The 21069-nt window shown below is 48.9% G+C and overlaps 1 protein-coding gene across 2 annotated transcripts in view; it reads right to left on the bottom strand.

The window, feature by feature from the left end:
* The window catches only part of DENND6B (DENN domain containing 6B), a 32157-nt gene extending 11307 nt beyond the window's left edge, over positions 1-20850 (bottom strand). Inside the window, exons 1-14 of one of the 2 annotated variants that reach the window (XM_019543843.1) lie at positions 20687-20850; positions 13522-13560; positions 13395-13437; positions 11769-11881; positions 9690-9770; positions 7477-7582; positions 6057-6136; positions 5069-5131; positions 4115-4170; positions 3712-3834; positions 2809-2904; positions 2608-2702; positions 1949-2014; positions 243-307 (exon numbers count right to left, since the gene is read on the bottom strand). In XM_019543843.1, coding sequence (XP_019399388.1) covers positions 243-307; positions 1949-2014; positions 2608-2702; positions 2809-2904; positions 3712-3834; positions 4115-4170; positions 5069-5131; positions 6057-6136; positions 7477-7582; positions 9690-9770; positions 11769-11881; positions 13395-13437; positions 13522-13560; positions 20687-20836 — 1176 coding nt within the window. In that variant the 5' untranslated portion in view covers positions 20837-20850. The remainder of the gene's footprint in view (positions 1-242; positions 308-1948; positions 2015-2607; positions 2703-2808; positions 2905-3711; positions 3835-4114; positions 4171-5068; positions 5132-6056; positions 6137-7476; positions 7583-9689; positions 9771-11768; positions 11882-13394; positions 13438-13521; positions 13561-20686) is intronic. The other variant, XM_019543844.1, reaches the window with a different exon arrangement.
* Between the last annotated feature and the right edge of the window lie 219 nt (positions 20851-21069).

Raw genomic sequence — 21069 nt, 5'->3', positions numbered from 1 at the left:
ACACCTGTGTCTAAGGATTTGGTGACCTGGTCGTAGAAGGCCACCAGGTTGGTCTGACAGGACCTGCCTCTAACGAACCCGTGTTGGTTGCCCCTAAGCATAAATCTCCCCTGCTGGCCCCTCGTGGACATGTGCCAGGATAATTCTCTCAAAAACCTTCCACAGGACCGAGATAAGACTGACTGCCCTATGTTCCCTACTTCCCCATCAGGAGATGCAGGAGACGGACAGGAAGCGCCTACCTTCAACAGCCTCTTTATCAGAGTTTTGTCTTTGTGCAGAAAAGTCTTGTAAGATGTGTAGATTCCTAGACAGAGAAATCACCATCCATCATGCACCATTTTTAAAAGGTAGTAAAATCATATATTTTTAAATATTTGTATAATTTAACTTGTTTTATATTGTAAGACCCTCCCATGGGCCTATTTTGGGGAGGGTGGTATATACATCTAGTAAGTGAATGAATTAATATAGTAGGGTCTCAGTTGTGAGCAAAGGAGAATTTTCCAGCAAGGGGCATAAACTGTTAGGAGAAATCGAACTGAAAAGACTCCTGAGATCACCAGAGCTGCTGCTGCAAGTGACACTCAGAACTGGACTAAGCTCGAGCATTTCTCAGCACCCCAAGGCTCCCCTGTCGTGTAACCAATGGAGTTAGCCCTGGATGAAGCCCAAGCTGACTAGTTTATGGGCACACAGGTGCATCTCCCCAGCTGGCTAATACGGGCTCTCATCACAATATAACGCCCCCCACCTCAGATACACAAAACAAAAATAAAACTCTCAATTCTCCCTCAACCTGTCAGACAGAAAATCTGACACACCTCTCCTGGTGATTGTCTGCGGAGGAGGAGATGTGCTGCACACCTCATGAGACCTAGTTAAAAGTCTCAGGGATGAGTTGGAAGCATGTACAACCCATGGTCTTGGCTCCTCCATAAGGGACTTCCCTACTCCAGGCCTGGCCTCCCCAGAAGTCCTGTCCCCTGCATTCATGAGCCTTTTCATACTGCCCTACAGTTTTTCATTTCTTCAGTGGAATAAAGCTGTCCTGGGAGGTCCTAGTGATGAGGCAGCCAGGCTCTGAGGATGAAGGTCACTCAGAGCATGAGGAGAAACTGAGCTCCACTACCAAGGGAGAGGCAGTGCAGGGAGGAGCACGCTGGTGGGACATACTTCTGTGATCTTTGCTGTTATGCAAACCAGGTTCTACAGTGCTACCATAGGAAATATAACTGGCTTCAGTCCCCAACATGTGGCTCTCTGAAGGACAAGCAAGTGTCTTCTGGCCAGGTGATGGAAGTGGGTGCTTTTTCCCACTTCCAGGACTTGTCTTAGCCTGAGGCTCCCAGCTCTCACACAGCATGAGGGGCAATGCTGCAGTATGGCTGAGTGAGCCAAGGAGAACTGAAGCCAAAACTCAGCTGTACTGCTAGAGGGGGGCAAAAGAGTAGGCATGCCAGGGAAAGGAAAACAGGTGGGCGATTCAATCTACCTAGAGAGCCCTAAATAAAGGAGAGCCACTCAAATCACCACCAGTTTACTATGACAACTTGGGGAAGCCTATGAAGCTGCTTCTATCATTCTCCAAGGTTTCTCTTTTCTCAGTCACACTAATGGGATTTCCAGACCAAGACAGGAAAAGCCTTTTCGTTTCCTGAGACTTTTCTCTAGATCAGAAGCCTTTAGAGAGCTAAGTTATAATAGCGGAGGGCTTAGAAGAGCCCAGGCTAGGAAGCAGACCCGGCTCAAGCGAGGGAAAGAGGAAGCCAAGGATCCTCAGAATTACTGCGTTGTGGCTGGAAGCAGCCCAGAGACCCTGGAGCTCCCATCTGTTAAGGGATGGCAGGTAACACCCATGATGCCTACACTGTTGCAAGACCCACGCCTCAACTGAAAAACAAGCATAAATGCAGTCAAACCATATCTGACACAGAACAGCAGTTACCCGGCTTAGTGTCCAGAGTTTTCAGTTTGGCTAGTTTCTTCACCTTGACTTGCTTGGGTAAGTCACCTGTGGAAAGACACACGCCGGCGAGCAGCAGGTTATAAAAGCTCCAGAGCCCTCTTCTTCAGCAGGGAATGTAAGGGAGGGCTCACACTACAGAATCAAGACTGTATTCTCTTGTGATGTGAGCCCTGAGCTACTGCTGGCATCTCAGGGGCCAAGGGAGCTCTCCGACCTGATCCTGCAAGTCAAGGGTGCGCACAGGAAACCAAGGATGAGAGGGTCTTGCAGAAAAGAATGCCTCAGTCCATGCTACAGCCAAACTCAGCTTTCCAAGTAATAACATCTGGTCCTCCCTTCCAGGCCCATCTCTCCTGCTCCCCTGTACCTTCTCTCCCAAGAAAAGCCTTTCACTTCCTTAAGGTGCAGAAGGAAAGAAACACTAAGCTTGTTCCAATTTACTCATGAATGTGTGACTGTTCAAACTCAGCACATCAACTAAGTGGGAGATCTAGAAGCCTGGTCTACCCTTTCTGATGCCCTGATCTTCAAAAGGATAGAGATATATGCACCTGACTGGGAGTGTCCTGAATCTATAAAAGCCACTTCCCTATAGAAAAAAAATGTATAAAGTAACTGCCTTGTGGGATGCCCCTTACCTGACATTTTGAGCTCTCCAACCCGAAGGATGTGTGGCCAGTGCTGTAGTGTTTTGATAAAGAAAGGATTGGTTACTCCCACAACGATGTTTGGCCTATAGGGAAAAGGGGAAAGCTTGAGCAACACTACTGCCAAGGGACCCATAATGTATTTGTGATAAATGAGCAGTCTCTGTCACAAGGGACTATTAGGGTACTCACGGGGCTTGCGTCCTGGTGGTGTACTCTCTAAACTCACTGTCGTGGATGGTGAAATATGGGCGGTAGTCACAGCAATATTTTAGAGGAGCCAGACAGCTGCAAGAATAACAGTGAAGGAAAAGGTGGTGAACCAGGTGACCCTCCCTTTTACGGCAGCTCAACCCTAGAGAGGAACTAGGTCATGCGTACTGTCAAAGGAGACAGTTGGGACAGGCTTTGCTCTCCAAATTGAGGCAGCTTTTAAAACTGGGAAGAGGAGAACTTGCATTTGGTTTCAAAACCAACACCTCGCCCACCAACAGGCAAGCCGAGTCACCATTCTCTTCCTGGTTCTGACATTGGGATGATGGAGTTGGGGCTGATCCTGCTTTGAGCAGAGATTGAACTAGATGTGACCTCCCAGATCCCATCAACCCTTATTTTCTACAATTCTCTGAAAACAGAAACAAGTCTCTTTCAAACAAAATAACGATGCTGTTTCCCATCTTACAAATATACCATATTTTCTCGCATACAACATGCCCTGGAATATAAACACACACCTTGCTTTTAAAAAGCTAAATAAAGAAAGAGAGCTCTTTCCCTGTGGTAACTGAGTAGCAGTAGCTAGCGAGCAGAGTCTGGTTATTGGTCTGCACCCTGTTCGTAGCCTGCAGATTTTACTTGTACTTTTTGTGATAGCAGCAGAAACTGTTATTACCATATTTCTTGCATTTAATGCACACCAATATTTTCAGCAGACAGTTTTGGGGGGAAAGTGTGTCTGTACACTAGAAAATATGGTACTTCCATGTACACATTAATCATATGCAAATCACTTCGCAGGGTGATGACTCTCCAGGAAGGAGGATTAACAGTCTCATTCACTTCAGTCACTTGCAAACCAGAATTCATGCCAAGTACCTGGTAAGGGCCAGAACGATTTCTGAGGAAACAGTAGGAGATGGCGCCATTACAACAACTGGCTCCCCCAGTAGCATCAGCTCCCATAGCATCTGGATGTGAATCAGCAGTGGCTGAAAGCATCTGTTAGTCAGAAAAAGCAAGACACAGGGTAAGGCTTGAGACGCGCTCCTAAAAGAAAATAAAATGACCATGTTGTGACAGTCAGATGCTCCTCTCCATCCTGTGAAGGTCCCTTAAACACTGCAGGGCCCCCACCAACCCACCAGACTGATGCTCTTTGCCAGCAACAACTTTGTGATCACATTTGATAACTGCCACCCTCCCAATCAGCTAGTGACACTGAAAGCAGAGAGGAAGGAGGCGGGAAGGGGGGATTGTGCTGAGAGAAGCTCACTCTTACCTGAAGAGATCTAGTTCATGAATGGTGGGCAGAACTAACGGGGCCGGTAACAGATTCTGAGTGGAAGAGAGAAGAAAGTGAGTTAATGAAAGCAGCGTTCTGAGCTACATGCATCAGTCCTAGAAAGTAGCTCCTCTAGAGCGAGTACCAAAGCACCCAAAAATCTAGACAAGAATAATGCCTGCAGAGGCCAACGCCGGGGCAAACCACTCAGCCAACCAAGGTCACACAGAATTTCCCCCTCAGAAGCCAGCCAAAAGCCCTGCCTTACAAGCTCCATGGACTTCCCCAAAGATGCTTTATTCCCTCGAGCTTCCACTGGAACATGGGAAAGAGGTAAGGGAACCGGGTGGATGCCAACAGTCCAGAATGCATGAGAATCATAATCAATCACAGAAAGAAGGACCAGAAGGGACCTATAAGATCATCAAGTCTGGTCCCAGAAGGAAATAAAGGGAAGGGGTGAACAAGATCGGTGATCTAAAGTGACCCACAAAACCGTCGCAGCATCAACTTGGGGGCCAGCTGATTTGGGAACTCTCAGGAGAGAAGAGGCAGACAGGACAGCACACTGGTTACAGTGGATTAACACTCTGTGCCGAGGTCCCCGTGTGGAAGTACTCTGTGGTCCGTGTTGAACAGGATGTAGTTCAACACAAGGGTCTCCCATATGATAACCTTCATACAGGGGTTTTAACATGATTTAACTTACGCGCGCTGTTTCCACCCCTCCAGCTGACTTACCTCGCCTCTCCTGAGAGCCGCTGTACAGACAACCTCAGGGATTTCTGTACTCAGCCAGGAGTCAGTGTCAGTGTAGCTAGGTAGGAGCCTGAAGAGTTTGGTGAATGAACTAACTTGAGGAGAATGGAGAGGAAGCTACCAGTCCAGGCAGGGCATTGAACAAGCTCCAGGATCTCTCTCACTTAAAACACACTCTTTCCTTCATCTTACCTCCTGATTGAACTGCTTCACAGGGCTCGATCCAGGTTTATCCACCCGAGATGGGATTCTCACCTGGATTACATTTAGAAAGAGAAGTTATTTGGGGGAGACAAGCTGAGCTGGCAGGCATGCACACACTAACTTCCCTGACATCTGCCCCTGTAAGAGACAAGCAAATTGCTCATGGAACAAATCTACATTTGTACAACAAATCTATGAGTGGACAACAAACTGAAAAGGAAACAGTGTGGCTCGTTGCCAAGAAGGCTAATGGCATCCTGGGCTGCATTGGTAGAAGCGATGCCAGCAGATCGAGGGAAGTGATTCTTCCCCTCTGTTCAGCACTGGGGAAGCCACATCTGGAGTCCTGTGTCCAGTTGTGGGCCCTTCGCTATAGAAAGTATGTGGACACATTGGAGGGAGTCCAGCAGAGCACAATGAAAAGGGTTGGGGGCTGGGGGACACGACTTGTGAGGCTGAGAGAACTGGGCTTACTGAGTCTGCAAAAGGGAAGACAGTGGTGGGATTTGACAGAAGCCTTCAGCTCCCTGCAGGGGGGTTGCAAAGAGGATGGAGCTGGGCTGGTCTTGGTGGTGGCAGGACAAGGAGCAATGGGCTCGAGTTCCAGGAAGGGAAGTTTAAGTTGGCTATGAGGAAAAGCTCTCTCACTCAAAGGGTAGCAAAGCACTAGAACAGGTTACCCAGAGAGGCTGGGGAATCTCCATCCTTGGAGGTTTTGAAGATCTGGCTAGGCAAAGCCTTGTCTGGGATGATGTAGTTGAGGCTAGTCTTGCTTTGAGCAGCAGGCTGAACTAGATGTGACCTTCTGAGGTCCCTTCCAACCCTCATTTTCTATGATTCTATGATCAGGCTAAAGGAAACAACTCTGAGCCAGCAGCAACATCCCCACCCAGTGGCATAAAACATGCAGAAGACCTTCCCATCCTGCCTTGGCACTGGGGCTTGGGGATTTCAGTGCAGAAACAGCAGTAAGCACCTGAATGACCACTCCCATGACTGGAAGGTTCAAAGTCTGTCCTGGTGCTGGCCCAGGCCACTGATCGATTTCATTGCACACTGCAAAAATACAGGCAAAGAAGGGGTTAATCCAAAGGCCGACTCCAGTCCCCACAAACCCCTGCTGACCTATGGCAGGATGCTAGCTAGTTTTTGCTACCTCTCAGCACATGTGACTCTGCTTAGGCCAAGATTAGATCAGAGCAGTAACACTGGAGTCTGTCTACTGCAATTATCACTCCAATCAGCTGAGCTGCACTGGCAATGAATCAAGACTGTCCAGTTGGCAAGTAGAGAATAAAGCCACCGGTAGCAACAAAGCACCCACACTCCTTCCTTTTCAGAAAGAGATCTCAGCTGAGGCTGATGGCACCACTGACTATAGCTGCTGCACACTGCCCATTATAAATCCCCTTTTCCTCCAGTTTTGATAATTTCTTCAAACCTTCAGGCTGAATTCTTTGTGCTTTGGGGAAATTTCAGCCCAAATGTTCCCCCTGTTTCTAAAATAACACCTAGTTTTGCCCATGTTAAAAAAGTAAAAGTCCTGGCCTCCTTTCCTTACAGACATGACTGTAGTGCATGTAGAAGGGACTGGAAAGTTTTCAGAGAGAAACCTGTGAAGCAGAGGTAGGCATCCAGCTGTTTACATAAACCCACCACTCCGATACCCACTGTTTATGCCCCCCCCCACCACCACTGGGCTAAATGACAAGTGTAATCACAACTCGCACATGTCCGGTAGAGGTTTGTTAGCGCTATAAAGCCAAATGAAAGACTGTGCCCATTGTACTGCCCCTGCAGCTCTGGTGTGGGGTGGATCAGCCCAGGCACTGGAACTGAGAACTGAATGTGCTCCCAATGCTCCCCTCAGCACTGGGTCAGGCAGGAGGAGAGAGCTCCCTGATTCAAATGCAAAGAGGACCAAGAATTGCCACTGACTGGGTCAGACCATAGGTCCATCTTACCCAGTCTCCTGTGTCATACAGCAGCAGAGAGCGGAGGCTGAAAGGGAGAGTGACTGGGTCCAAGCAGGGTTTTCCCCTGTTCCTCTCTCCCTTGCAGCATCCAGTACTGAAGGTCCAGGCAGGTCTGATGCAGAGGCCATGCCCCTCCCTCCCATGCTTCAGAGCTCCTGATGCCCCTTTCCATTAAGCACATGTCCAATCCCATTTTTGAATCTGGCTAAGGAGAGAAACCAGAGGAGGAGGGGTGAGAGAAGGGAAACTGAGACTGGACTTAGGCATGAACTGAAACAGATCTGACAAATGGATGCAGAAGGGAAGCTGGGACTGGTTTGGCAAAACAGCCTGGACAAAGAGCATCTTTCAGCTACCTCCATATAAAAATCCTTAACGCACTTAGACATGCAAACGCTTGCTGCTGCCCGGCCTTCTCACCTGCCTCCAAGCACGGCTCCAGCTTGTCGAAGTACTCCGGAGCAATCAGCTGCAGCAGGGACTGGAACAGGTTCACGTAGGGCAGGCGTGACACCAGCACTAGAGACTGTAACAGGCACATTTATGAGTCAGGGCAGCATCATCACCACCGATGGTGCTGTACACACAAGGTGCCCAGATTCTGTCTACCCAAAGGCTACAGTGCACGTTTGCCCTGAAGCCAAACGCAGTATCTATTGCATTTACTTGAACCCCACATGCACCTTTCCTTACAGGACCTTATATAAACTATTTACAGTAAAGAAAGAACAGTCTTGCTGCTGCTCTTACAAGGGTCTACCGCTAGGCTGCCCAGGCTCACAGAAGAGTCTGGATACCTGCAGAAGCTGCTGTAAAAATGAAAGACTCCAGCTGCAAGCTTCCACTAGAGGCCACTGCAAGCACAAGAAATGACCCTGTAGCCCAGCCAAAAATAAATAAATCAGCCAGTAGAAAGATGACAAGGAACTGCCACAAGAGGTCCAAAGGTACTAGTGCAACCACACAGGGAGCTCCCTGAGCAGGAGGCGACCTAGAAGAGCTGGAGAGCAGGTGCATAGGAGCAGGCCAGTGGGTCAAGGAGTCAGGGACCAAGTAGGGAGGTGGTACAGGGAAGGTTACAGCAAGAGAACAGAAAGAGGAGAGATAACAGGCCAATTTTCCAAGTTGGCTTCATTTTGCTTTTGCTGCCTACATTCCAATCTTCCCTTTACACTCTTTCTGTCAATGTGTACATCTCTTTCCAGTTCAGTGCCACCCCCGCCACCCCCACTCCCAAGATTTCAAAATGGAGCAGCTCACTTTCCATTTCAAATTATTGATGAAGATGTTACAAAGAGCCAGGACAGAGCCTTAGAGTACATACTGGCACCTTTTCCAACGTGCTTCTATTTTACTGATCCAAGCATGACTGTCAATCACACTCAACCCCTTTGTGTTTCCCCACTTATTCTAGCCAGACAAAAAAAAAAGCAGATTAGCCTGGCAAAATCTGTTCTTCACAAACCCCCAAAAAGGTCTGGTCTTCCACCATCCTCCACACCTTAAGTGCTCTTTTCCTCGGTATCTGATCTGGTTGTAAAGAGACTGATTTGTGCATTAGGAGTGCTCTTTGGAAGTTACACTGGGGGTGAGCAGAGAAGAGCACAAAGGGAGCAAGAGCACAAAACAGCCTCCCCATGTCTGTCACATTCTCAGGATGACCTATTACAAGGCCTGAAGTTTCAGGATTTTACAGCATCGTTTTCAACACGTGGGTCGCAACCCAAAAGTGGGTCACAAGAATATGTGAAAGGGTCGCAAACAAACTTTAAATATGTATTCTCTTTTAAAGAAGAAAAAGATGGGAAATGACAAGTTTCCCCTTATAGGCTGGCAGAATTCCAGGCTGCTTGGGGCTGGGGGGAGCAAGAGGAAGGTGATTGGGCAGCAGGTGCCATATGTATGTGTGTGCACACACATGCACATGGCAGCCAGGAGAGCAGCTCCCCACAGGTAAGTCTATGGGACTTGGGGAGAGGAGCCAGGAGCATAGGCAACGTCAGGGGGATGGGGGACACAAGTGACACTGCCTGCCACCCAGCTTCCTTGACCTCCTGTTACTCCTCACACATGGCTGGTGCGGAGGTTGCAGTAGCAGCAGCAGCAATGAGTCTCACTGCCCCACTCTGCCTTCCTGCGCCAAGTCCCACCTGCCAGCTTGCAGAGGCAGCTCCTGCCTGTGCTAGTCCAGCCAGGCTGCAGCCCCATGCCTGCTGTGGGTGCACAAATCTGGGGGGGGGCATGTGCCCTTCCCCCCACTGACTGCACCTTCCTCTCTGCTCAGATAGGGCTCAGCATGCTCTGGGTGCTACTATACAACAGTCCCTCTGACTGCCCCTGAAGCTGGAGTACGTGAGAAAAGGAGGTGTCCAAACTTATGGCAGCAGGCTGCCAGCCATCAGTCATGCGATTCATCTGCCTGGCAACCCCTTCCAGTTTTGTTTGGACCTGCATTTTCTACATATTCCAGCTGTTGCAGTTTTTCTCCCTGGGACCCTTAGAGTTTCCTATGGGAATATTTCTGGTGTCATGTAGGGACTGGTGAGAATGCAGATGTCTTTTTTATGGACAGATGCCTCTTTTACAACTACATGCTGCTTTAAAGCAGTGCACTATCTGGTTTCAATACTCACCTTCTGAAAATAACCTCTCTTCATTGAGCTGTCCTTGACTTGCCTGAAGTACACGTAGCCAAAGTAATGAGCTGTCTCTCGCTGCAAAGAGAGAGGCCAACAATACCATGATCAAGGATCCAATCACCACCCCTTGCCAGGTTCTCAGCCTCCCGCCACCAACCACAGATCTGCCAATGCACTTCAACTCGTGAATGACAGGACCTGCTGCTATGCCAGATCTGGTCTGTGTTTTGTGGAAGCCATCAGTGTCAAACTGAATGCCAGGTTATTTTAAATGGGTGGCTAAGGAAGGGACCAGACTCAATGAACTCATCTCAACTAAAACAGCATCCAATCTGCACTCCATCACAGCACCAGCCCCTGGCACTGCCCCATCATTAATACCTTCATCTAAAGGGTTAGTTGCTGTTTCCATTCAATTAAACCAGCTGTGGCAATCTAGTGATCAAATCCTGGTGCTTTGTGCTACAAACCCTGATCACATCATCAGTTGCATCTGCCATGCAGACACAGGTTTGGAGTGTTGTGGCAGTGAGAGGAGGACTCTGTCACTCAAACAGCAGCACTCCCTCCAGACAAGCTCTTAGGTTGGAAATAGAAACTGTATTTGTCCGGGGATCTTATGGATGTACAAGGCCACCACCCCACCTCAAGTCTCTGTGACGTATGCAAGATAAAGTGTGATGTTTCCCTAGACAGATTCCTGTGTCTGTATGGTCACTACTGGGACAAGGTGGTCAGGCTGCATGCTCTCACAGGTCACCTACTGATGGAACCACAATACAGCTTGAATGGGTGATATTTAAACATGTCATGTGGAAGGTAGGGCTAGGACTCAGTGACCTAGACAAATTGGAGGATTGGGCCAAAAGAAATCTCATGAGGTTCAACAAGGCCAAGTGCAAAGTCCTGCACTTGGGACGGAACAATCCCATGCACCAGTGCAAGCTGGGGGCTGACCTCCTGGGCAGCAGCTCTGCAGAAAAGGACCTGGGGGTTACAGTGGACCAACTGCTTATTCTGTTTTTGCAGCGAGCAACTGCTGGCAAATGGAGGGAAGTGATTCCTTCCCTCCATTCAGCACTGGGGAGCCACATCTAGAGTCCGGTGTCCAGCTGTGGGCCCCCCACTACAGAAAGCATGCAAATTGGAGACAGTCCAATGGAAGGCAATGAAAACAGTTCAGGGGCTGAGGCACATGACTTGTGAGGAGAGGGTGAGGGAACTGGACTGATTTAGTCTGGAGAAGAAAGGACTGAGGGGGAATTTAATAGCAGCCTTCAACTCCCTGCAGGGGGGTTGCGAAGAGGATGGAGCTGGACTGTTCTCAGTGGTGACAGATGACAGAACAAGGAGCAATGGGCTCCAGTTGCAGCAATGGAAGTACAGGTTAGATATTAGGAAAAACTCTCTCAATAGGAAGGTGATGAAGCACTGGAACAGGTTACCTAGAGAGATGGTAGAGTCTCCATCCTTGGAGGTTAAGGCCAGGCTCAACAAAGCCTTGGCTGGGATAATCTAGCTGGGACTAGTCCTGCTCTGAGCAGGGAGTTGGACTAGATGTAACCTCCTGAGTTCCCTTCCAACCCTTATTTTCTATGATTCTATAAACTCAAGAGGCTTTTACAAGGTGCTCCGCTACTCAAGACAGCAAGGAAGGAGAGGACAAAAGCTGGTGCGATGGCATTCTGCTCTGGCAGGAAAGTTAGTACCTGGACAGGCTCGCCTTCTCTATGCAAAATGGTCCGAGTGGCATGTAGGCACATCAGTCTTTACAGCGTAATGGCACCACCACTCTAGCCTGGCTCATTCCAACACTCAAGGCTTTATGCTCTCCAAGAGGTTAAAGTCCTTTGTAGTGTACCCTGCTACTAACTTGATCATAAAGGGGAATTCCTGTGCTGAAAAGAAAGCTTACCCCCCCTGTGATTGTCCTTAGGGCCTGGGGCAAACACTGGAAGAGCAGAAGAGTTATTTCTAGCAAAACTAAAACTTGTATACATATTTCCCCATTTTAACCCATAAATAATAATGCTCATGTTGTGGGTGAAACCTGTGTGCTGAGCGATAACTGACCTGTAGTGTTAGGGGGGCTTCTCTGTTATACTCGCCATCATCCCCCAAATGAGTGGTCCTCTGCCCCCCCGAATGACGAAGGCGGAAGCTAAACTGGGTATCCCCTAGGCCGCCTGAGACAGAGAAAATCACACACGCTCAGAAAGCAGGTTCAGTATGGAATAGGCAGAGGGTTTGCTGTTAATCAAAAGCATTTCAGAATCGAGAGGCATGTTATAATATAAGAAACTCAAACTGACAGTGCATGCAACAGCAACATCTGTGCAACAGCAACATCCATTAGAAAGAAGATGTAGCAGAGTGGAGAAGTTTTTGTATTAATAATGCATTTAATCCATGCCCCTTACTGGGTATATTAAAGACGCCAGCTAGTACCACCCACACAGAGCAGCTGCAACCGTCACCCCTTTATCCCACCAGATGGCAAACCAACACATAAATGTTTGTGTGAAAAACGTAAGCTGTGCACCATAGCCCGAAAGCCGGTACATACTGCTTCTGGCAAGTGGATGGAGTGGGTGAGCTGCACAGCTGGGAATCCTTCCCCTTGCCATCTAAGAATACTTTGCACGTAGGAGAGAATTTCATGCTCTTGCTACTATGATAAACTGGATGGAATGGACAGCAACTTGGAGAGAACATATGCAAAATGAGGTCACCTCCTCCAGACTCCAAATCACCGCGTATACGAAAGGAAAGCTAAGCTGACACTAGTGTTCAGAGCTGTGGAAAACAAGCCATAATCCAAGCATGTTCACAATGCAGTTCAGAGTCCTAGAATCCAGGCATGCTGGATCATATACCTACAGTCCATAGCGGCAGGAAGTGAGATGTGTTGTCTTATAAAGAAAGAGCTAAATACATCAAACAGAAGTAAAAAAACCCCAGCTAACCGAGATGCAGAAAGAAAAGACATGATACACCCTCCACATATTTGTAGCTGCTTTAATACCCAAGGAAGGAGAGGGATTAGTTTGTGGGTTATGAGGGAGTGTAGCTAGAAGTAAAAAGACGACACCAAGAAAGAGAGACTTTAGGAGGAGCATCAGAGATCTGTGAGACAGTGCTCATAAAAGAATGGATGGAAGTACCATGCATAGATAGCAGGCAGCAAGGAACACCGAGATACCAGTCCCGAGGGATTGACTGGATATGGCCTGCTATGGCTTCCCACCTTCTTGCCACTGCTCTGGTTTGTAAACACAGCTTTTAATCATGCTTCCTTTTGCAATCCAATCACCCTTTCCCCAGAAAAGCCCATACCTGGCCCTGTATGCACAGCCTTTTTCTCATACCTACACAGGATAGACAGCTGGTGGACCTCCTGACTATTTTTACTATTTGATTGGCCCCAGTAAGCCATGAGTGTGCACACGCTAATGGAGAAACTTTCTGGTCACCCACAAGATCACAGGGTCTGTATTTAGATAAGGAGCAAAATAGGAAGCCTCTGTGCACAGCACTCAGCCTGCAGGCTCTCTGAGGTCAGTGTTTGGAGGATGCAGCCTATCAGTCTCGCTGCCGCATTCGAAACCGACTCGCTTTTTCCAACACAAACCTTCATGTCTGTCACGAGAGACAAGAATCATCCGCACCCTCCAGGCAGAACCCACAGAAGCTACCTACCTGAGTAGGAGTCCGGGAAGGATAAGTAGCAAATGCTGGTTTTCTGCAAGAATCAGAACACACAGGGTAAGACCTCCAGGCTGCCATGTCTGCCCAGAATCCTTCAGCCAAAAGAAATGAGTCTTACCTCTTTTTCCGTCAACCTGAAGTCAAAAGGATATACCAACTGCAAAACAAACCAGAGACAATGAGCTGTGGGTTTCAGGCCTGCTGTGTTTCCATCTTGCCTCTCTGCCTATACAGGTCAAAGTCTGCATCGCCAAGAGCTTCGCAGCTATGTGAGAAACCAGGCTGCATAATCCACAAATTGTAGCTCACACTATCAAGAGGAGTGTGTGCTCATCTACAATCTCCTGGCACAGTAGGAGTCTCCTGGCTACTACTGAGAGGCAAATTATGAGAAACCCCATTTATTTGATAACAGATTTGTAGATGGAAAAAAACAGTTCAGATTTTAACTTCACCCCCCTTCCCCAGTTTAATGGAGAAGGGAGGAAGGGACAAGAGCTAGGTGATGGCACTACTCAATCTGAAAAACATGGAGTGCCAATGTGATTCCAGTGTTCTCTAAACTGGAAGGGGGGCAACCTTTTTGGCAGGTCAGCCACAAATTAGCCCCACATTGCTGCCAAATGCCACTTAGATCCCCTCCCTCAACCCTGTCTGCTGCTCTGCTTCTGCTCCCCACTCCGCGCTCCCTGCCTTATGTCCTGCTCTGCTTTCTGCCATATCTGCTGCCCAGGCTGCCACATGCCACACACAGAGGCTGCCAGTCCCAGTAGCGGTGCTCACACCACAGGTTGTGTCCCCCCCGATTTGAATAACACAAGATGCAGCTCCCCTCCCACAGCTTGACACAGTTCGAACACCCATCCCTTTTTATGCCCCCAGTTAGGAAACCACTGCTGTTTGGGACAGCACTTAAGCACAACCTTAAGGCATGAAGAGAAGGGTAATTTCTTGTTTGGTTTTGAACCTTACTTAAAAGCCACCCATGATTTTATTTAAATGGTCCAAATATGCTGTAGGCTGCAGAAGAACAATATCCCTGTGGCCAGAGAAGCCGAACAACAGATGCATGTTGTATGTTTGAGTCCAGCTTCAATTTGTATAAATTCCCATTTATACATATCATAGAAATCAGAGAAAATGAGGGTGGGAAGGGATGTCAGGAAGTCACATCTAGTCCAACTTCGTGTTCAAAAAAGGACCAGCCCCAACTACATCATCCCAGCCAAGGATTTGTCTGCCCGGGTCTTCAAAACCACGAAGAACGGAGATTCCACCACCTCGCTGGGGACCCTGTTCCAGTGCTTCACCACCCTCCTCGTCAAAAAGTTTTCCCTAATATCCACCCTCAACTTCCCTTGCTGCAGCTTGAGCCCATTGCTCCTTGTCCTGTCATCTGCCCCCACCGAGAACAGTCCAGCTGCATTCTCTTTGCAACCCCCCTGCAAGGAGTTGAAGGCTGCTATCAAATCCCCCCTTGGCCTTCTCTTCTGCAGACTAAAGCAGCCCGGTTCCCACGGCCTCTCCTCATACATCATGTCCCCCAGCTCCCCAACTATTTTCATTACCCTCTGCTGGACCGTCTCGAATTTATCCACATCCTTTCTGTAGTGGGAGGCCCAAAACTAGATGCAGGACTCCAGATGTGGCCTTACCAGTGCTGAATAGAGGGGAAGAATTACTTCCCTTGACCTACTGGAAATGCTCCTGCCAATGCAGCCCAAGCTGCCATTAGCCTTCTTGGCAACAAGGGCACACTGCTGGCTCCTATTCAGCTTCCTGTCCACTGTTACCCCCAGGTCCCTTTCTGCAGGGCAGAAATGTTTATTCCAGTCCTACCATTAACCAGGCTTCTGCTGTGCTAGTTAAGTGCAAGCACAGGTTAGGCCCTGCCCCACGGAGCTTATAATTAAAGAGCACAAGAAAACAGCAGAAGGTTGCAGAGTGGATCAGCAGTGGTCTCAGCATCCTGCAGCCTCACCACTGCCAAGTTTTCACAGATGGCACAGCTAAAGAGTCTGACGGGGGCTACACCAGCCTGCAGCCACAGACTGCCAATAAAGAAAAATTCAGTTCATTCAACATTTCTCTGCTGGGGGCAATTAGAGAAGCCTGTAAGCAACCAACATGCACCAGCAAGGTGCTTTTCAGAACAGGAATCTCAGTCACAGACACACCCAGAAGTGACGCAGCAATGTGAACATCAAGCTGTTGGTTCCACCTTCCCCTACCCCAATAGAGCCTACAGTTCATATGCACCTTCAACAATACAGCAGCTGCCTCTGAGCAGCATTTCTCAATGGAGAATGAAGAATAATGCTAAAGTCTGAAACCACAGCCAGATTTTAGATAAGCTGAACGGGGACAATGATAAAGTAGCTAGCACCGGATGACCTGCAAGACAGGGATTTCCTCATCAGTCCTCTTCGGCATCTCCCAAGAGATGGTTCTGTTTCAGGCCAGTCGAAGATCCAACTGGTATTCAAATCAGAAGCTGTCCTCAAAGCTTGGCTTCCCCTTCGAGTCTATAAATAGCTGTGACAGGCTCTAAGCCAGAGCATAGAAGGTTCACAGAACCGAGCTTGGCCAGCTTCTAACAATTCCTCAGAGTTTCTCTCTGAAGCTGGCTGAACTAGCCTGCCAAAGGGTGAAGTTAATGACCAGAGCTATATTGATTAGCAATCCAATAGCTAGAGCCTTGCAAAACAAAGTGGGCTGGGAAACAGCAGGAGCTGTGTCAGGTACACTGTGGAGGTTGAACAGGCTGCTGGGGGAAAGACAATCTTCAAGAACCAGCACTTTTAGACACCAGCATGTGTTGATGGACATTAAAACTGAACTCTGGTGAAGTATATTCATGAACTGCTTATTCTGTTTAACCAGTGAGTCCTCATTGCCTACGGTTCTGTGATTCTACAGGCACTCAGCATTTTGGGAAGTCTAGCCCAGGTGTCTCACAGTAAGTTATTAAAAAATTGGTGTTCCCCCACAAAAAAATAAATAAATCGGAAACTATTTTCTTAAGTCTGGAGCGTAGGTCCTGGCTTTCTCATTACCAGCACACGACCTACTGAAGCAGAGATGTGTTGGGACTGGTTCTGCTTTGAGCAGGAAGTTGAACTAGATGTGACCTCCTAGAAGGTAGGTCCCTTCCAACTCTAATTTTCTATGATTAGCTAACAAGCATGACAAGAAGCAAGTACTCCATCCCCTCAACTGCAATAAAGACCACCTGCAAGAGTAACTATTTCAGTGTGGAACTGCCCATACGAGTCTGCTTCTATAGCTCCGGATGCTTTGTGAGATAGGGTCCTCCCTTCCATGCTGACCAAAGAGTGCAAAGGCTCCATGTCCTGGGGAAAACAGGCCTTTCCACATTGATTTCTACAAGGACACAGAGTGCTTTGCTGCTGTCATAGCAACAAAACTGTATCCCTGAAAATGGAGCCCAGCAGTCCCAAAATAACTCCCTCCTGCACCAAGTGCCCGTGTTTGGAAGGGTTAGGGACGCAGAGATGGTGCTTGCATGCTCAGGGCCCATCTTCAGTACTGCACTGTCCGCTTCTATGACAGCAACTACAGAGCAGCCAGGGCCCTGGAAGTTAAATGACAAAAGGCTGGTGGGAAGACCCATTTCCCACATTTGCTGTTGGCAGTCAAACAAACAAACTTGGAAGTATTTTTTTAAATATTTCCTTAGTATTTTTATCTGTTCATAGGCTATTTGAGGAAACCCAAATTGGTGCCTGACTCAACCTTTGTAATTATACCGGGTTCCTGAATCAGCTGGTGTCTCTTTTTGTAACACCTTGCCTACGCTCACGCACTGCCAAGGGGCCTGACCTCAGCCAACAGACTTCCTATATTTAGGACTGATTTAATGGCTGCATACAGACAGCACACAAATAATGCAATGTTTGAAAAAGTGCACACCTAGACTAAACTGTCTGGTGTCAAGGGTGTATTCACAAGGCCCATTTGAGCCGGTAACAGGCTTGGTTGGGTTTGCCTTCATGAGGGCTGTTGAATGACAGACAGCACACAGCAAGAAGGCTCTGATGAAGCAGCTTCTACACAGAATTGGGGCAGCAGTAAGAGGGAAGAAACCACCTGACTGAATGGACTTTGCAGGGTTCAACTAATTCAAGACCTCCTAGAAAAGTTGCCTTCCACAAAGGAAGAGGCTGCACAGTTCAGAGGAAACCTTCAAGACTGAGAAAACTAGGTCTGCAGTACTCGTGTTTTATGTTTTATTTAGTGGCTGCATTTAGACAACTTTATTAGCCACTTTGCAAAATAAATGGATCAAAATAAAGACTAGACTCCTGTGAGCCATTAAGAAACCCCAGCATTTAGAATGAATGTGCCCAGAACGGGAGAGCATCCAGAGGGTGCAAAAAGAGAAACCATTTTTCACTCTTTTCCTCTCTTAGTACCAATTTATGCACTGACCAGCCAGGCAGGTGTGGAGGAAAGGCAGTGGATGAGCATACAACACTATGGATGCTCGGACTGTCTCACCAATGACTTTCACCAGCATGGCAGGAACCAGCAGCCACCAGCTCATTCATACCTATGGACTCTGCACAGTGCTTCTTCAGATAAGGGTTACCACAAGAACTACCAGTCTCTGGAAGCCAGATTCATCCCTTTAACAGAAGGGCGGTAGCCACATTCTGTATACCCATCCCTCGGTGATAAGCGCCATGGGTGTTCCGGGGAACCGCAGCAGCATGCAGAAAGGAAGCACATTGTTAGCATAAGTGATTCCTCCAAAGCAATACAATACAGGCATACAACAAGGAAACACCTTACTTCCTCCCATGTCCACTTTGACACGTCATTGGCGCACAGAAAGTATCTTGGAAATAATTACAAACGTCAATTACAGTGATACCTAGGTATATATCAGGAGTGGGAAAAACACAGCTCGCAGGCTGGATCCAGTCCACCAACTGATTGTATCTGGCTTGTGAGTGGGCAGCCGCCAACCCATGGGATCCAGCCTCCAGGCAGCCCCAGCTCTGGCTACCAAGAGGTACCAGGCCGGCAGGACTGCTTTCATCTAACACCAACACAACAGCATCAGCTCTGGACCCAGGCAGACACCCCAGTCTGCACTTGAAATCTGCTGGCTGCATCCACAGCTGATGTCAGCATCCGCCTGCATCAGCCTCTCCTGCGCTGGGTGGGTGATGGCATAAGCTGCAGATACAATCAGCAGGTTCCAGGTGAGGGTGGGGATCGGGGTGTGCTACAGCTCTGGACAGGTTTTTGGGGGAGGGAGAGAGGAGGAACCGTGGCCCTTGAGAGGACACAAAAAACTCATTAAGTGGGTCTCCCAGCCAAAATAACTGACCACCCCAGTCTATATATCCATCCTCTACAGATCTCCCTTAGAGGCCTATATACACACGGAGCTCTTTCAAGGCTTCAGCTCAATGCACTGCGCTAGGAGAGATAATTTTTATATTCCAGTAGTGCAGAAAGGGCTTAATCAAGATTGGAGGTGCATTGTGCCAGGTGCTGCAGCACACATGCCATAAGAGGCTCTAGCCTGAGGCTCTAGCCACATAACTGACTGTGAGGGGTACAAGGCTCTGCCAGCATAGATCAGCTGCAGGATCAGGGTGTAATTTAACACAACACGAAGGAAAGAAGTATGTGTAGAAAGATTAAAGTAAGAAAAAGATCACATGATTAGGGAGATAACCCTCATTTTCCACGAGTTTACAAATCAGTTAAGGTTTTTCCCCCCCCCTTAACTACTCTTAAAATTCACCATAAAATTCACAACAGCTTGAAGCCCCCTACCAGCTGCCCTGCCTCAAGTCAGCCTAGAAGGGGCTTTGCTTATTATCTAGTCCAGTAGTTCTCATCCTTTTTAGACTCCAGGTCCCCTCATTAAATTCAAGATAACCCTGAGAAAATGCCAGCTCTTAGTTTTCACTTGTTTTTCGACTGCCAAAAAGTAATAGAGCAAATCTTGTGACAAACAGATCAGAAAGGCCACCAATAGGTTTGCATGCTTTTGACATGCTGGATTCCTATTTGAATTCTCTCGGTTTACCTTTGCACACCTAGATGTGCTGACATTACGTGGCACCAAGGACCTTCAGGGCCCTCAGGATCCCATGGTATCCTCACGGACAATCATGGGCTTAGTCCCAATGCCCCGTCCAGATGCTGGATCCCAAACAGATGAAAACCCAGCCGCTTCCTCAAAACCTCGAAGGAAGGAGTCTGCAGCTCACCTAGGCAGCCTGTTTCGCTGTCCTATTGCTCCAACAGTTAGGCCCCACTCTACATTATTATATTCCTCCTCTTGCTCAAACCTCCCTGCTTTCTCTCTGCCCACATAACCCAATGGGGTTCCTCTGGTGCTCCCCTTCCATGGTGAGCAGGACCAGAGAGCATCCTATGTGATGTACAAATGCATTGCTGCAGTCCTGAGGCAGACAACCCCCAGCCTATCTGGCAACTGCTTCCCATACCAGGGAACCTGTATGAAAGAGAAGTCTGATGCCAAGAGTTAACTCATGGCGCTGACAAATCAACTCCCTGGAAGACAGTCCTATCTCCGAAAGATGGACAAGCAACAGTAATGGGAGAAAGAACAACTTCTTCAGCATTAAAACGATACTCATTCCCCCTCCAGGACATGGCAGGTCTGGCTGGTAAGGGGCCTGCTGGGAATCCAACCAGACTGACTAGAGCAGCAGAGTTTTCATTCCAAGTATTTCCCATTTGAAAGGAAAGAGAAAAGAATCAGCACCGAGACTAACCCAAACCCCAGACAGGGACGGATGAGTTTGACCTCTCGGCCCTCCTATCCAGGGATCCACAGGGGCTTTACAAGTTAATAATAATTAGGTCTCCAGTCCCGAGGGGGGGGGGGTGTCAGGATCACACCCCCACAGTGACTATGAGGTGTAACTCTCCATCACCGCAAATGGGCACAATCCAGCCAGGAAGAGACAGGGCGGGAGGGGGGGTGGGGCTGGTCACCAGATGCTGAGACACTTGTTTACAGTGGGGGTGACTGGGGCCCACATCCACATCCCCCAACCCCAGGACACCCCCACCTCAATCCAGCCCCCCAAATCTCCCTACCCCAGGACACCCCACCACAATCCAGCCCCCCAAATCCTCCATCCCAGGACACCCGCCCCAATCCACACACCCCCATCCCGGAACACTCCCACTTCCACCCACCACATCTGGACACCCCCCACCCCAATCCACAGCCCCCCCACATCTGCCTCCCCTTACCCCCCGCTGACCTCCATGGCCTGGCCCAGCTCCAGGTCGAAGGTGACGACGCAGACGCAGTCGAGCCAAGCGGAGAAGCGGGCCCAGGGCAGCGCCGAGGCGGCCGCGGCCTCCCCTCTCCGCCCGCGGGGCCCGGGCTCGGCGCTGCAGAGCGCGTCCATGGCGGCCGCGCCACGCCCACCCCACCCCGCTACGCGCCTGCGTACCGCGTCGCCCGCCGCCTAGAACGCCCACGACCGCTCTGTCCCGCGGAGAGCAGCGAGTCGGGCTGGGAGGGTCACACTTTGGGCGGGGTCGCCCCGCCCACCCGGCCCTGTGCACCTGCGGGGGGGGGCGCAGTATAAAGGTGGCAACAGGTGGGGGGAGTGCAGTATAAGAGTCGGGGGTAATATTA

This window comes from Crocodylus porosus, unplaced genomic scaffold (assembly GCF_001723895.1).
Source record: "Crocodylus porosus isolate Cpor-Errol unplaced genomic scaffold, CroPor_comp1, whole genome shotgun sequence".
In the NCBI taxonomy this organism is placed as follows: domain Eukaryota; kingdom Metazoa; phylum Chordata; order Crocodylia; family Crocodylidae; genus Crocodylus; species Crocodylus porosus.
Note: the sequence above shows the minus strand (reverse complement) of the source record. Positions and strands in the feature narration are given on the sequence as shown.